The sequence below is a fragment of the Apodemus sylvaticus genome, chromosome 9 (assembly GCF_947179515.1).
Source record: "Apodemus sylvaticus chromosome 9, mApoSyl1.1, whole genome shotgun sequence".
In the NCBI taxonomy this organism is placed as follows: Eukaryota; Metazoa; Chordata; class Mammalia; order Rodentia; family Muridae; genus Apodemus; species Apodemus sylvaticus.
The window spans coordinates 51,488,939-51,506,598 of record NC_067480.1 but is presented as its reverse complement, the minus strand read 5'-3'; the positions used below and the strand labels follow the sequence as shown (position 1 = coordinate 51,506,598).

The window sequence follows — 17,660 nt, the reverse complement described above, 5'->3', positions numbered from 1 at the left end:
GCAAGCTATGGGGAACAAGCCCATAAGCAGCATTGCTCCACAGTCGCTGCTTCAGTTTCTGCTTCCAGATCCCTGTCCTGTTGACTTCCTGCCTTGACTTCCTTCAGTGACTGTTTGTGCCTTGAGAATTGTAGGGCAAAATAAACCTTTTACTCCTTATGTTGGTTCTGGTCATGGTATTTTCTCATAGCAGTAGAAACCATATCTATGAAAATCATTATACTGTATCTTTATGGAGATTAATTATATCTCTTAAAATGTATCTTACTTTGGTAGAAATAAATTGAGTCATCAGATTTACTTGTTCCACCACAGGATCCTGGATACTGGGTGAAGATTCATCACTTAGAATATACAGATGGAGGAATCCTGGATCCGGATGATGTCTTAGCAGATGTTGTTGAAGACAAAGATAAGGTAGATGACTGAACACTTTCTTCATTTTCCTATATCAAGCAGCATATTTTCAAGCTATTCAATTTCTTAGCAAACTCATATGTCAGTTATTATTAAAAGATACCATCTGTTTCCATTTCACCTGGACAGCTCATAAATCAAAGTTCTTCATCAGATGTTTGTCTGAAGTTTGTCGAAGTTTGGGAACTTGTTTGTGGTGGCCTAATTAGCAGACTCTTCATTCTCAAGAGTTCTCAATACATCTCAATAAATTAGTGTCAGCTACAGAGGCTGTTGGAGCTGCTGCTGCTGTTGGCTCTAGAGTTTATTCTAGACAGTTGTTAAATATTCATCTTAATGCCTGAGGTTGGAACGTGTTTTGTGTTTTACACTGAATAATATACTGGGGTATAGATGATTCATGAAGAACTACAGAGTAGATTTTTCTCAAAGTAGATTGTACACTGTATCCTGTGTATGTCTTTCTTTCATGTTAATCCTCATGCTGAAACAAAAGAAAAACATCACACTGAGTCTATTGAGTATTTAGGAAACTTTTTTTTGTTTGTTTTTGTTTTTTTTTTGAGACAGGGTTTCTCTGTATTGCCATGGCTGTCCTGGAACTCACTCTGTAGACCAGGCTGGCCTTGAACTCAGAAATCCACCTGCCTCTGCCTCCCAGAGTGCTGGGATTACAGGCGTGCACCACTACCACCTGGCTGTATTTAGGAAACTGGTCTACTAATTATTTGGGAATAATTCATCACAAATGTAGTGGTTTAATGGAAATTTGCTTCTTACTACTTTGATAAAGTATAAAAGGAAAGTATCCTGTGGCGATTATTGCCATTGAAAGACACTGTTTAATATGAACTGTGTTGTCCTTAGAAATGGAACTGCTTCCAAGATTTCTTCTCTATAACATTAGCACTGTTTATAGTAGGTTTATTTTTATTTGTGGCATGTTCTCTCTCTCTCTCTCCCTCTCTCTCCCTCCCTCCCTCCCTCTCCCTTTCCCTCTCTCTCTCTGTCTCTCTCTCTTGTTACCCACCCACCCCTTCATGACAGTTCTTTTGTTGTGGTTTCATTTTAGCTACTTTGGTTGGGCATGAGATCTAGAAACTCTCCCACCTCAGCCTCCAGAGTACTGAGTTTACAGCCTGAGCTGCAGTTCATAGCTACAGAGTATTTTATATTTTATGATTTTGTCCCTTATAACATCAAATGGTGGCCATTCACTTGCCTTTTCCCAGTTCCGATTCTGCTTCTTCCCTGGGAACACCTTCCTTCATCGAGGTAGTTGAGATATTTGGCTTGATTTTTAATGAGGAAGGCAGGTTGCATCCCAAGTTCCACTGCTACAAAAAGCAAGAAAATACTACATTTAAGAAAGGACAGAAGAAACCAGCTCCTCCTGGCCTTCTTCCAAATCCCATTTTGGGAAGGGAAATTCTGTTAGCAATCTCTGCAGAGATCTGTCCTATGCAGCACTTTCCTCTGATGCATTCTTTCAACTGTCTCTGCAAAGCTTTTTCAAACCATAGCTTGTATCTTAGCCACAGAAACAGCCTTATCATGTGTGTCCTTTAAAATGGGACTTAACACCGCTATTGAATAAGGAGACAGGAGACAATGGGTTAGAAGGCTAACGGATTAGAGGATCCATATGTGTTAGCTCCAGCTTCAGCTTTCCTCCTTGTGCACTTTCCTGGCTTGCCACGAAGCCCGCCATTGTGCCACACAATCGATACGGATTTGCACTTTTTATGTTGCCTGAAGAAGAATCACTCTATTTTCTTCCTTTTGTTAAAAAAGGGAAAAATCAGTGAAAAGGAGAACTTTCTTAGTTTTCCTGGAAGCAGAGCCCAACAAACTCATTTCTTTTAGTTTTAGTCAATTTACAGTAAGTAGTAATTTCAACTGATGGTTTGTGGATCTCCTGTTGAATATCAAACCTGCCCAAGAAGGCTGGAGGCACAGTTGGGCTTTTATGTTTAAATTACTTGGTGAATACTCATTCACAGATAGAATATGGACCGACAGCAGGCCCAGAGAACATTGGCTGGATGTGAAGAATCATGCTCAAGCCATAGCACTTGCATTCCTGGGCTAGGTTACCTGCAGGGAACTGGCAATGAGGGCTGTAGATAGTAATGAAGAAGTCAAGAGTTCCACAACAGTTACAATCCAAAAGCGGAAAATCAGTGCCATTCAATAAAGGCTAGAAACTAGAGGTGGAATGATTTGATGTAAAATTGGGGAAAGATCTAATTGATTTACTTAGTTTGATAAAGAGGTGACTTCTAAGTCCCATGGTCTTGCTACTCAATATTAGACTCTTAGAACAGTAACTCACATTGTGAACTGTTGGCATGGTTAAAAATATGAAAGTATATTACTTTTATGAAAATTGGATTGCTTCCATAACCATACATAAATATGTATATATACCCTAACTCTAACCCCTAACTCTAAGCTTAAACCCTAACCCTAACTGTCCAATATAAGTATGTGTATATGTATATAGTAGTCTACCAACACAGAAAATTTCTTTATTTATAGCTAGTTTTACAGATGGGAAGGGCTAAACTTGGAGGCAGGCCAGGAGCTCTTCTTGGCTTGCACAGCTGGGCATCGACCCTTGACTACCACGTGCTGTCTCATGTTCAAGTACTGCACTATCAGCTCAGCTTTGGTGTAAGTGCTTGTTAGACATAGTATTAGATTTTTGTCTGCCTTATCTTCAGGTTCAACAATTTGTTCAACAACAAAATGTTAGCGAGTGTAGTGTTAATGTAGAAGAGTTATATGTTAAGTGTCTCTTGCTGTCTTTTAATAATATACTATTATTACTATATTTCCATGTGCATGTCTTGGTTTAAGTACTAAATTGTTTGAGATTAAGTACTGATGCACCAAAGAAACTAACTTAATGTACACTTTAATAGTTTTAATCAAATCTTATTTTAAATTTGTTTTAAAGTTATTAAATTGCTGAAAATAGGTTTTTTTTAAGATACTTGATTAATGTGACACAACATTTGGATTAAGATATTATTATTATGTGAGAAACGAAATGCCAGCAGGACTAAATTTAGACTGAGAGCACACTGTCTGCTAACATACTCAGAATTCAGGAATCACATATCAGACTCAAAGAGAGACTAGCCTTCACAGTGAGTGAACTACACTGCCACATTGCTTTCTGAGAGCACTCTGTTGCCCTCTAGTGGACTGCACAGTCACTTAGAAGCCAGCTAGGGAAAACAATTTGAAATTTGACACTCCTCCAGTTAGAAAATGTCTTTTGTCTTTTTAGTATAGATCCCAGATCAGAAGTAGATAGTAAAAGGAGAGTTTACACATACATATCTGTGCTCTCTGAGTTTTCAGTGAATGGCCAAGGTCATTCTTTACATTTATAGACCTTGTTTATATTTTTTGATTTCTCAACTTCCTTTTAAAATTGATGGCTGATTGTCCTAAAATATGTGTTACTGACTGAAATATTGATGGCTCATTGTCCTAAAATATGTGTGACTTTAGTGTGTAATTAGACAATTCATGGTGTATGTTGTGTTTTGTTTGGGAAGTGTGGGTGCTGCATTAATCCTTTTTTAAAGATCCTGAATTATTATATATTTTTTATAATCCTGAATTATTTTTGAACACTTAGTTTATTAGTGATACTTCTACCTTAACATAAAGCATTTGTATTGATAACCACATCCCAGGGAGATGAGCTGGGTCCCCAGAAACTGCATCCTTGATTCCTCTAGGGCACTGGCTCCAATGTCAGGCTAACCTTGCCAACTCCACTCCAGGACAAGGATATAGAACTAATGTTCCTTTTGTCTTTTCATCAGGGCCTCTAAGAAATCTTGGGTCATCAATGGGAGGGGAGGCCCTTGTTCCTATGGAAGCCTGACGCCCCAGCATAGGGGAATGCTAGGGTGGTGAGGCAGGAATGGGGGAGGGAGCACCCACATAGAAGCAGGGAGGGCAGAACAGGGGGGTTGTGGAGGGGAAACCAGGAAAGGGAATAACATTTGAAATGGAAATAAATAAAATAACCAATAAAAAAAGAAGGAAAAAGAAAAAACATAAAGCATTTGTTTTAAATTTATTATATTTTCTTAAATAATATAGTGAATTTAATTCTGAACCTATTACATTTTGAGGGGATCTTGAGGTTATGATGTGCCTAGAGGTTTGAACAGTGCTTCAGAAAGAAATGAAAAAGCTTGTAAAGGAGAAGGAAGTGCATTTGCTTCAGGAATCCCATGGTATGTGTTTCAAGATGACGTTCTGCCTATATAGTAATAAAATTATGGAAATTTAGATCCAAAGTATAATAATCCTATGGACTAACTTTAACATCTTCCAAAACAGGAAGTATCTGAACCCCGGAAGTCTCTTGGACTCCTGGACTCCATGTCTGTGGCTGGTTTCTTTCCGGAGTCCATTTTTGCATTTCCTCTTTGGCGTTCTGGTCAAAGCTGCAGTTGAGGGCTGACTTCAGCCAGAGGCTTGCCCTGTGCTCTCTTTTCTTTCAATAGAATATCCTTCTTCTAGTCTTTAAGATCTGAACTCATCAGGGTTTTCAAAGTTTTAATCATACGAGCACAGTTTATTTTAAAATCTTTTTTCATTTATTTATTTCCATCTTTGCATTTCCAGACATAACAATTTTAATAAATAAAGCTACAGACCAGGGTTATGGAAACTGTTAGGGAATGATCCTCTCTTCTCTTGGCTCTCCTACCTGTCCAGCTTTCGGGACCTTAGCCCCTCTGTGTCATGGCTAATTGAAGCTAAAAACATGCAGTAATTTTATGTTATATCATGTGTGGTAAATAATCTAGCCACAAGTTAAAGCCAAATGCTCAGGAGAGTAACTGTTAGGTTCTATTATGTGGTATTGCTTATTATATTTAGCATATAACTATCAAAGTAAGAAAGATTAGATTTGCATTATTTTAAGTGTATTGTTTAAGGCATATCCCATCTAAGGCATATCCCATATCTAGGAATGTGGTTTACAGTCCATATTTACAGATTCAGAATCTCTGGATTCAGCTAGCTGTGAGTCAGAAGTATTCAGAATGCCAGAGAGCATCACTGACTTCACTTGTGTTTGCCCATGTCAGGGTTGCACTGAAAGTGTGCGGATGAGGTAGGGTATAAGCACACCCCACCTCACAGGATCTCAGTCTCTCTCCAACAGTTGTTCCACCATTGTTATCTGGAAACCTAGGATGGTTGTCCCTGCTGTCAGGACGTGTTGGTTTTACCTCCCCTTGGCATTATCACATGACCAATACAACAGCTGCTTATGTAATAGTTATGCTCTGTTAGCCATGTTTAGTAGTGTGCCCATTCTTTAAAGTACACAGAGGCTATATATGACTCATGTGCACCTTCTTGTTTTGTTAGGATGTGGGCATCTATCCATAGAGGTTGGTATCTGAAGGGCATCCTGGGACCAGCCACTGGGGATGGCAATGGGCATCTGTACTTGAATGAAGTATAAGCCTCAAGGTTCTTCTTTGACTCCCTGGAATACCCACCTCCCCCAGCTGTCTGGAGGATAAAATGGCAGCAGTAATAAAGCTATCATCTGGTAGGCTTTCTACTTGACTATGCAGGTTCTTTTGTTCCAAGAGCTCTGATATTCTATATTACTAATAAGTTACACTGAGACAAGCAGGCATTAAAGGCTGCCCTTGCAATTGAACTAGTATTTGTAACACTTCTATGAGGTACTTGTTTCAAATTTTGTATCAATGCCTTAAATTGTAAATACACTTTAATAAGCAAGACTATCCAGTTCTCTTAGTCTTTTACATCATAGTTGTTTGAAGCTCTCTAAGTGTATGAGTCTTTTGCTTAAAGAAAGAGCATGTCTTTTCCATTATAGGACTTTTCACTTAGGGAATCATGACTAGATTTCTGAACTTAATACTGACAGTTTAAACATTTCAGGTTCTCTCTTTAGATTTCCTTCTTTTGATGTTACCAATCGGTTTTAAAAGATCAAGTGACATTCCCCAAGTAATAACGAAAACCTTCCTGTGTGGACTTCAATTGGAGGAAATAACACAAAGCAAGTTCAGTTACAATGTCTTTAATAATTAATGTCAGCCTAAAACATGCTACAGTTTAAATACAGATATTTGTGCAATCTTAACTATGAGCTAATTAGAATGCCTGAAAAAGAGTCTGATATACAATCATCTTTCAGAGTCGGAATCTCAGAAATATCCATACACATTAAACTTGAAGTCTCTCATAGCTCTTAGTGGTTACTAGTGGGTGTTAGAACTTATAGACTGACAGCTGAGTGTGGCCACTGCTTTCAGTCTAAGAGGAAGCTAGCATATGATGGTATAATGTGATTTTCTATAGGTCACTTTTTAAATGGAAATTCTACCAAGGCCTAGTTAGCTTCTGTGAAAATGAAAGTGTTTCCTGGGCTGGAGAGGTGGCTCAGTGGTTAAGAGCACTGACTGCTCTTCCAAAGGTCCTGAGTTCAAATCCCAGCAACCACATGGTGGCTTACAACCATCTGTAACAAGATCTGACTCCCTCTTCTGGAGTGTCTGAAGGACAGCTACAGTATACTTACATATAATAAATAAATCTTAAAAAAAAAAAAAGGAAGTGTGTCCTGCTGTTGATGATGTGCAGAGGAGGGAGACATTTTAGTGCAGCACCTCAAACTAGAAATGTCTCTGGTTCTCTAGCCAAACGTACTAAGAGAAAGCTCTGGTGTCTCATCTCCCATGTGTGGCTCAAACTCCTTTTAGACCAGTGGTTCTCAGTCTGTGGGTGGCACCCCCTATGGGGGATTGGAGAATCCTTTCATAGGGCTTACCTAAGCCATCAGAAAACATAGATATGAAGTAGTAACAAAATGGGAGTCACCACACCATGAAGAATTGTATTAAAGGGTTGTAGCATTGGGAAGGATGGGAATCACTGCCTAGGGCCTAGTTCCTTCTGGGGAGTAGTTTTGGAAATGCATTTCAAGATTTTCACAGTAAAAATGGGCTGTACTTTTTTTTTTCCACTTCTAGTCCTTCTCCTAAGTTTTTTAAGGTCTTCAGTCTTGAGGGGAAAGTGCTAAAGTACCTTTAATTAGGTATTCATTGAGGCATTAAAGAAATATTATTTTCTCCTGGTCAAAATAATGCTATTTATTTCTGACCTTGATTGAGGACTTAAAATTTCTATCTGTGTATGCATGTGCACACATACATGTACATACATTTGCATGCTAGGTTCTGCTTATGAAAGGAGCAGGTGTTTTTTGTCTTTCTCATTTCAGGTCGCCTTACTAAGTACTACATTTTACAGATCTATCCATTTTACTGAAAATTTCATTTTTCTTTATAGCTGAGTGAATTCCATGTGTGTAGCACATAATTATTATCCATTCAGCAGTTGATAGACATCTAGACTAGTTTTCTTGTTGTGAATAGAGCAAGAACATGTGCAGGTATGTCTGTGGCAAGAGAGGAAGGCCTTTGCATGTGTGTTTAGGGGTGATATAGTTTGTCTATATGAAGAAAGAACAGTCCTGTTCACCGCTAGTTGCTAATTAGTACAGCCATTACAGAAACTAGTATTTTTATCAAAACAAAACTAAACTGCTCCACCAGGGTCATTGTGATATCTCTTCTCCCTACTTTTCATCACAATTCCATAGTGAAATAGTAAAAAGGAGAGCAAAAAAGCCAGAGCCCCTCTCTTCTAAGAGGATCCGGAAATCAATCAATCAATCAAACAGTTAATCAAAGATGTTCATCTCTGAGGGGACACTGGAACACCAGAGCTGTTCCCATCCCAAATGAAGGGAGAGATTGTGAAGCTGCCGCCTTTCCCTTTGGGTTCTGGCAAACTTCTAAGGTAGCTTACTTTTGCTTTTTTAGTTTTTTTTTTTTTTTAAGAAAAAATTGTTTGCTTCTAATAGTCTCCAGTTTCTGCAAGTAAATAACACTGAATTAGTTGAAGAGAAACCTCAATAGTTTGAGGTTAGTTACACATATTTCATGTTTGTTAAAATAGAAATTCCAAAGTCCAGGGAACAGAATCCCATAGGTATAACTGGGTGACAAGCACTCCTAGGAACAGTTGGCCCTGGATGGGTGGTTATAGAAAATTTCCTGTTCTCCAAGGAAACAGGGAGGCCAATTCTTTAGACACTGAGAACATTTGTGCTTGTGTGTGACATAGTTAATGTGTCTCATACCCAAGTAATGTAAAAAATGTTATCCCTTCCTACTATGACATCAAAACCATAATTGTTCTTTTCTGAAGTGGCTACATAACAATCAAACCTAGGAGTCCTTGGAGTAGCTACAGAACTTTCCTTTTTTTCTCAAGGACAACATATAATTTGGAACTGAGGTCAAGTAGATGAGACACCAGACGAATTTGTAAAAAATACCATGTAAGTGTTAAGGTAGGTAGATGAATGACAAGTGAGACAAATCATTTGCAGATTCAGTGACCTGGCATTTGACTCTTTTTAAATTGCTATGATGAACATCAAGAAGTTACAGGGGAAAATGTGCATAAGACAGCGATAGAAAAACGAGAGGGTGGTGGTTTTGTAGGGAGGCCTGATGGCAGGGGCATCAATACACCACACTGACAGTTCCTTCCCAAGTAGGAACTTCTGTTTAAGTAAGTTACACATTTCATTGTAATGACCAAATATAATGAAGGAAATATCTGCTGCTCAACAAATACTTTAATCTGAAATAAATCATGTGTTCCCATATAGCAAACACACAAAATGACCCAATTTAGACAAATTAACTGTAAACATTAGAGTTGTGTATACATTTTTATGTGTAGAGATTGAAACCTGTGCAATTTTCCTACTTTAGCATTGTAAATTAATACTTAAATAGAAGAGAATTTTTAAAATCTTGAAGGTAGTATTCCTTAAGCCTTTTCTATTGTTTGGAAGTCTGAAGCTGAAAATGAACACCAGATTGATTGAAAAGAGTATTTGGCCTAATACATTGCCTGATAAGTTTAACACACTGTTTTGGGGTTTTAAAACTAAATATTTCCCTCTTAAATGGAGAAATGTTTCTTATATTCAAGTACAGTATCTGATAGCCTAAGGTTGTCAAGAGTAAATATGGGTAATTTAAGATTTAGATTTTTTTAAAAATGGAAACTGTAGTTTGAAAAGTGAGAATTATTATGATAGAAATACGTTGGGCACTGTTTTGACAGTAGTGTACTTCTTAAGAAATAAACACTGCAGAGGCTTTAAAATTAGCTAGTGTCTCCATATAAGGAGAGGAATGCAATGCTGAATTGAGTTTTTGACACACAATCTTTTATTATGACATCAGGTTGATTAATATCTCCGCCAAATCATTGTTTTAAAATATCTTCGCTTTCTGTCCATTAGATGTGGAGCAGAAAGCACACATAAAAGCTGGCATCTGCATCGTGCTCCTGACCATTTACTTTGGGGCAACGCCAATATCTGGGTTATAGTGTTTATAGTCTGAATGACTTAGGAATTCATCTCAGGCAAAACAGTTACAAGGCTGTCCTGCTGGAGCCAAGCTGCACACGGAACGTTGGATAACTTGTTAAGAATAAATTGTAAGACACTTTTGAGCACAAGGTGCCTGTCTAATTTCTTTTTTTAACTTTAAAAATATTCTAAAATTATTACTTATTAAATGTCAAAATGATTTAAATGTAAAACAATACAAAAGTGACTACTCAGCTCATCTAATGAAGCCCAGCAAAAGTAATCATTACCCAAAGATGGGCATATAAATTTCTTTTATGTGCATAATGAAGTAAGTACTTAAATAATTAAATTAATACAATGTTTTGAATTAACATAACTTTGTCACTGTTTATATTCAGATTTTATCACAGACTGTTTGTTTGTTGGTTTGTTTAGGGTGTATGTGTGTCTGTGCCTGCCACATCATGTCTGTGGACTTCAGAAGACATCCTGTGGGAGGGAGTTGATTCTCTCCCTCTACCATGTAGGTCCCGGGGACTGAATCAACCCTGGTGGAGCAGGTTTGGTGATCAGCAGTCTTCGCCTGCTGAGCCATCCTGGTGGTTTGTGTCTGTTATTTGAAGGATGCTTTCAGATGCGTACCTTGCATTTCATCCTTGTTTAAATTTCTAGCGTACTTCCTTTGCTTTCTGTTTGAAAAATCTGTTGTGATTCAGACCAATAAAGACTCTACTAATTGTAATATTAAAACAAGATATATTTTTCATAAAAAAGATGAAGATTTAATCATATATTTGAGAATAGGATGTTGGAGGGGTGTGTGAGGTATTAGGGGACAGCAGAGAATGGCTGTGATATGAACAGTTTGGTTCATGTATGAAATGAGAATAAATAAAACTTACCAAAGAGTAAATAAAGGTTTTACAAACTTATAGGAAATTATTTTTTTTAACCACTGGTATTTTAGGCACCTTAAATATGGTATGGGTTCCTACCAAAAGCCCCAGTAAATGAGCATGGAGGCCGTCTTGCCAGGGCGGGGCAGGACGGGGTGGGGCTGGGATGGTTCTGATTGCTGCTTGGCAGACCAAGTCCTATTTCTTCACAGCATCATTAGTAAAATGTTAGGGATAGTTGCTTTTTTAACATTTGTTTCTTGAAATACACGTGAGAGATTTTAAAAACAAACCTAACTTTATTTAATCTTGAAAATCTATTTTGTATAAATGTAACTTTGTACACTTAACTTTTCATTTATTAATGCCACAGGTTAAATTTCCTTTTACCTTTATTTATTGTTTAATATAGTCTTACTAACTCTCGGAGAGTTCATGTGGTGCGTTGTGGTTGTGCTTACCCCTGTCCACTCCTTTCAGGGCGGAGCCCTCCCATCCTCCTAACTGCATTTCAATTATGTTATCTTTTAATTAATCTGAAAAGAAACGCATGGGGCATATCCTCTTTGGAAGCAGTAGTTTTAAAATGTAGTCATTGAGAATTTCAGATATGTATATGATAAACTTTTATTCCTGAGTCCAATTAATGTCTTTCATATGTGCACGACATGGGGCTGTGTACTGAAACATGGGCAACTACTAGGTACCACATCCCTGAAGACATCTCACTCTCCTCCTTGAGCAGACATCAGCTGCTTATGTCTTCTTCCTCATGATGCTCACATAGCCCCTCATAGTGAGGTTCTTGACTGGCTTGATCTTGTGAAGGTCTTGTGTAGACAACCCGAGCTGTGGTGCTCATGGGTACTACAGCCCTACTAGGTCCTGAAGACAATGTTCTGAATCATTATGGAGTGCGTGTAGAATGAGATATGTTCTTCTTGTGAAAGACATGGGAGGAGGGAGGTGTTGGGCTGGGCAACCAAAACCGTGACAGCTAATTTATTTCTGTTGCCTTATGCTCTTGAAGAAAAATTTAATGTTATGAATTTCTTTACTTTTATGAATGTTTTAATTTCTGTAGAGTTGCCATGCATTATTCAAGATTATAAAATGATTTGAATTTCAGGAGCAGACAGATTTTCTGATGAGGATTTCAAGCTGTGTAATTATGAAACCCATATAGGTTAAAAGTTCAGAACTCGTTAGCTTAATCATTTAAAAATAACCGATTTATAAGTGTGGCATTTCATTTTAGAGGGGCACAATTACAATATATCTGACTAGTGAACCCCTGGATCCTATCTCATACAGAGAATGTTCATCCTGTACACTGCACAGCTCATTCTATAATATTACATAATTTATAAAGGAAATCCATATTTTATGGAGGTAAATTGGATGTCATAATGTGAGGCCAACTTCTAGTAATCTTTTTAACACTTTTGTTGTCTCCTTAAAGCTCAAGGAAGTTAACGAAAGAGTGTAAGTATCAAAATGGTCTGCTGGAGTCTGCTGTGTGTCTGAGCGGACAGTGATCTTCTGGGGCCTGCCGTGTGTCTGAGCGGACAGTGGTCTGCTGGAGCCTGCTGTGTGTCTGAGCGGACAGTGGTCTGCTGGAGCCTGCCGTGTGTCTGAGGACAGTGGTCTGCTGGAGCCTGCCGTGTGTCTGAGCGGACAGTGGTCTGCTGGAGCCTGCTGTGTGTCTGAGCGGACAGTGGTCTGCTGGAGCCTGCCGTGTGTCTGAGGACAGTGGTCTGCTGGAGCCTGCTGTGTGTGTGAGGACAGTGGTCTGCTGGAGCCTGCTGTGTGTCTGAGCGGACAGTGGTCTGCTGGAGCCTGCTGTGTGTGTGAGGACAGTGGTCTGCTGGAGCCTGCCGTGTGTCTGAGCGGACAGTGGTCTGCTGGAGCCTGCTGTGTGTCTGAGGACAGTGGTCTGCTGGAGCCTGCTGTGTGTGTGAGGACAGTGGTCTGCTGGAGCCTGCTGTGTGTCTGAGCGGACAGTGGTCTGCTGGAGCCTGCTGTGTGTGTGAGGACAGTGGTCTGCTGGAGCCTGCCGTGTGTCTGAGCGGACAGTGGTCTGCTGGAGCCTGCTGTGTGTCTGAGAGGACAGTGGTCTGCTGGAGTCTGCTGTGTGTCTGAGCGGACAGTCAGGAAATGAGTTACAAATCACAGGTGTCTCAGAATGAATGGGAGGAAATGAATGTTCAGACCCAAAGAGCTTGTTGGTAAAGGGATGGTTGCCTACAATGTAGCAAACTACACAGAGCATAAGGTTCACCTTTATGCTCTGTAGCAAACTACACAGAGCATAAGGTTAAGTCTGAATCTCAGTAGTATTCACGGTGGCCCCGTATGGCTCCAGTACTTCTATCCATCTCCAGACCTTGCACCACAAGAATATGCTTAAAGCTTGAGGAGAGCGGTGCAGCTGTCACCGAGGATGTTCAGATTACTAGAGATGCTTGGATCCTTTAAAGTTTTAAACTTTTGAAACATGTAAAAATAAACTTTGAAATTACAGCTGAAGTTACTTCAAGTGAAACCTGTGACAGTCACCTTGTCATGGAAACTCTTGCCTAGCCTTGCCAGTGCTGTTTGGGGTATGCTATGTTTCTATGAGAAACTGTTTCTCTGAGATGTGATGATATTGAAAGAAAAGCTGTATTCAGGTGAAAACAACCTTCATAAAGAATCGTTTGTGGTGATTAAAAATGCAACAATCATCAAACAGTTAAAGATGAAAGATAAAATGTGGTATTTATGAGAATTTTGACTGGCGTAAAGATTTTAATGCATATTACCTTGCTTTGCTAATCAACGTGATTGAGATGCACGTGCCTGTTAAATAGAGCTTGCTCTTGGCTCTTGGTTATCAGAGATTTCACATTTATCTTCCTTTCATTTGAATGCTACATAAACCTCTCTGAACCTGAGGGGGACACTCTTTTTCTCAGTGTACTACTGTTAGGTATTGAGAATAGATTATTTTCTAATGCTTGGAGAATGATAACCAAAAGGAATCTTTTTATTGGTTCATTTCATGCTTGGTGAGATTCCAACTGTCAAAACATTATAAAAATTTGAACCCAGAGGCACATTCCATCACCAGAGTACTAATTACTGCAGAGAACCAGAGCGAGTCATTATGTAGCAGTATTTATTAGCGCTGCCCAATTTTAATGTTTTTTTGGACCAGAGACACTTAAATAAAAGGGTAAGCTGTTTTGGCATAAAAGTAAGAGGAGACTCTGCACAGTTCAGGAAACACCACCTAATGCAGTGCAGGAAGGTGGAGTTAACTGAAAACTCTGCCTTTACTTTTACTCCAACTGAATACCTTGTTTGCAGGGAGCATGGATGGCAGATGCTATGCTGGTCTGCGCCCTGCTATTTAAACCCTGGCTCTGAGGGAGGCACTGGTGAAAGGAAGACCCTGGAGTACGAGCAGCTCCTTCATAAAGAGCAGTGGCGGCACTCAGGTGGGAAGTGGGGGCCTCAGGACCAGACATCGGACAGGAAAGGGGAAAGCCTGTGCTTGGGGACACTGGTGTCTTCACGTACTTACAGGAGACTTTCCTGAAGACATTTGAGAATGACAGGAAGTGAAGGACATTTGAAATGTTTGTCACGTGCACACATGCTTTATGCGTGTACTTTATTATATCAAATGTTATAAGTATTAAATGAATTAAGAACATATAAATGAAATATTAAATATAAAAATTATGCTTAATAGATGCTTATTACTACCTTTCGTGTATAAAGCACTAAGTAGGTGGTAGACTAGGGAGGAACAAAGATGAAGGGGGAGATTCTTCATAGAAGAATGTGACATCTGGTGCCAATCATTGTGTTTTCCCAGTCTAGCTGAACTACACAATCCTGGGCAGTGCAGTGTATGACCATGGTAGGGCCTTTAATTTGGCCCAAGGCTAGTGAACTGCACTGTAACGTAGATGGCTAGTCTTGGTGCTTTATCCTTCCTTTCTTCTTTCTTCAGCCTCAGCATTGAGTTGTTTACAACAGGAGCAAGGTGTGCAGTGAGTTCTCAGAAAGCCTCAGGCAGAGTGTGAGGGTAAGCGGATGCAGAAGACAAGACTTTACGTACTTAGTAAAAAGCATGCATTCAAAGATAATGAGCAACTAGTGTGTATGTATTTGTAAGGGCAACACTTATCTTAAAGGTGAGGACTGTTCATCTGGATTTGAGAAGAGACAGAAGACAATGGAGAGGCAAAGCTGCGGTGCTGATGAGGAGATGGACGAGAGAGGACGACTAAAGTCCTTGGCCTGAGCCCTTCATCAGCACCAGTGTGCGATTGTCAACTTTGCAACAGTGGGGTGGCTTAAAATTTTTTCTTCCAAGATAAGAGAAAATGATTGGGCTGAATGGGTGAAGAATGATTATGGGATAGAAAAAATCTGGAGTCTTAGGAGGAAAGGGCAGCTTTCCAAGATAAAAATGATGGAAGCAGAAAGACAGGAAGACAAGCTCCTGGAGACAGATTGTTCCAGAATTTGAGATTTCTGAGAATTTTTTAGGAAGGTAATAGTTACATCTCCTATGTGCTAAGTGATGTACCACATATGGTGTGGGGCAGTACCCTGTGACCAACAGACATTAATTTTTCCTAGCACAGCATTAATATTTATTCTAAGTAGAATAGAGATGATAAATAACCTCTAGTCAGTACAGTTTGTGCCAAATTATTGAAGAGAAGAAAATGGGGGAAAATCTCGACTGGGTTTTTGGAGAACACTGGATGTTAGGATGATGGATAAGGGAGTGTAGACCTGTGCAATTTGCTTTGTCTGTTTTTGTTTGTAGGGATAATGGAGATGGATCAAGGTGCTTAAGGTTTGAAAAACAAAAGGATGCCTTGAGCAGGGAACACGTAGGTCTGTGTTGCCTGTGATGGCTGTGTGTGTTTTTACTGATCATGGGCCCGGTTCTCTGGGTCTCTATGTGCCCTTTCCACACTGTGCACACACGCTCTGATTGCCTACAGCCTGAAAGAAAGAACATCCAGAAATTGCCCAGAGAGCAGTGCTGCATAATTGTTTTTATTGTTGCTGATCAGACTATGTTGTGGTGGTACTGAGAAATTTAAAGTGTGAGACAAAAATATGGGTCAAATCCAGAATTAAGGAAAGAAAGAAGTAACTGAAGTTTACACAGGAGAAAGTTTGAAGGAACCCTGTTGTATCTTTCTGTCTCTATTACTATAATTTAAATTTATATATAAAGTACACACACAGACACACACACACACACACACACATACACACATACACACATATGATTTCTCTAAAAAATAATACCATTCTTATGTATTTTTTATGTATTTATCACATCATGGTATACCTAGACATACTTAGTAGGTGGTAAATAACTATATAAATTAATTTTATGAGCTATAATTTTCAGTTAAAATAATTAGTTATTATAATTAATTATGTGCTATCTTTATGACTAAGTACAAGAATTATTAAATTTCTGTTTGGGTCTATATATGCAAACTATTAGAATATGTTTTCCAGACCAATTCATGATGGTCCATTTTTCATTATTGATGTATTCTCATATATACAAGACTTCTAAATCAATGAGGATTAGTTGTAATTGACTTCATATAATCTCAAGTGAACAAAATACCAATGCTAAGAAAAGTCCCTAATGGGAAATTTGAAAAATGGTAATGGGAAATGTTACACAGTGTCATGCTGTAATCTTTTTTGGCTTTATATTTACTTTCAGTATTAAATGCTGTGCTCCACCTAGCAGGGTCACTGAAGCTTGCAGTCGGAGTCTGAGGGCTGCGGAGACATTCTGCAGGATCATTAGGGACCTGATCACCTAGTCAGCATCTTCCTGGTTCAGGGTTTATATTCACACCATGATCAGACTGGAATCTAATCCTCAGTTTTCAAAATGTAGAAAAATAAGTCTCCTTTTGTAACTGGAAATTTTTGACTATAAAAATGAAAAAATTCAATTGTAGACTAAATTTGATCTATATACCAAATAATTTGTATCTTCTATACAAATGATTTATGGTTATAAAAAGATTAAATACCTTTTATTTGGGGAAAATAACATTAGAGGTCATTTATGTTAAATACTTCTCTCATTAAACTTTGGAAATGATGTTCTACCATTGAAATTTAGACACAGATAAAAATATATCAGGCATGGAAACTTTTTTATATGTTCATTACATCTCTGAAGTAATGTGACTATAACATCTTGACTTACACAAGATTTTTTTAAATTTTTGTTTTACTAAGAAATCTATATATTAATCACCTGAGATAGTCTAGTTTCTGCTTCTATTTCTGGGTATTTACTTTAGAATCAAATGAAAATTTTTCTTAGAATGGGATCTGAGCAAGTTTGTATGAAGAAGTGTCTCCTCATGGGGGTAGTGTATCCTTTATATCCCTAGTATGGTTTTAGATTGGAAAATACAAATCCTTTCATCATGGTAATTTCTCTCAAGTGGCCATCATCAAATATCAGATCCATATACAGTAGTACTATAGAAATATTTTAAAGTATTTTCTAAATGTTTCTATTTGTGCTATTGAATAATAAAGGGAATAGTCTGGACTTCTCTGGAGGGAGGGATGAGAACAAACAAAGTTAAACAATATCTTATTCTAATAGCTGAGATTTTTTGACATAGCTGTGCACGTGGCTAAAGGAGGCTAAAGGTCAATGTAAAATGGAGACAGACACCCAGATATGAAGATATTCGAGGCATTTGGTTATTCTTGAAGAGAAAAACCCCATTTCCAGCAGAATTAGCCAGGTCTGAAATTTTGGGATAGCTTAGTTCTGGGACAGAGATCTG

General features: G+C 38.5%; 1 protein-coding gene across 3 annotated transcripts in view; it reads left to right on the top strand.

The window, feature by feature from the left end:
- The window catches only part of Pard3b (par-3 family cell polarity regulator beta), a 1,018,635-nt gene that overhangs the window by 135,088 nt on the left and 865,887 nt on the right, over positions 1–17,660 (top strand). For all 3 annotated transcript variants that reach the window (XM_052192632.1, XM_052192630.1, XM_052192631.1), the window contains exon 2: positions 316–417. In XM_052192632.1, the coding sequence (XP_052048592.1) occupies positions 316–417 (102 nt within the window). The remainder of the gene's footprint in view (positions 1–315; positions 418–17,660) is intronic.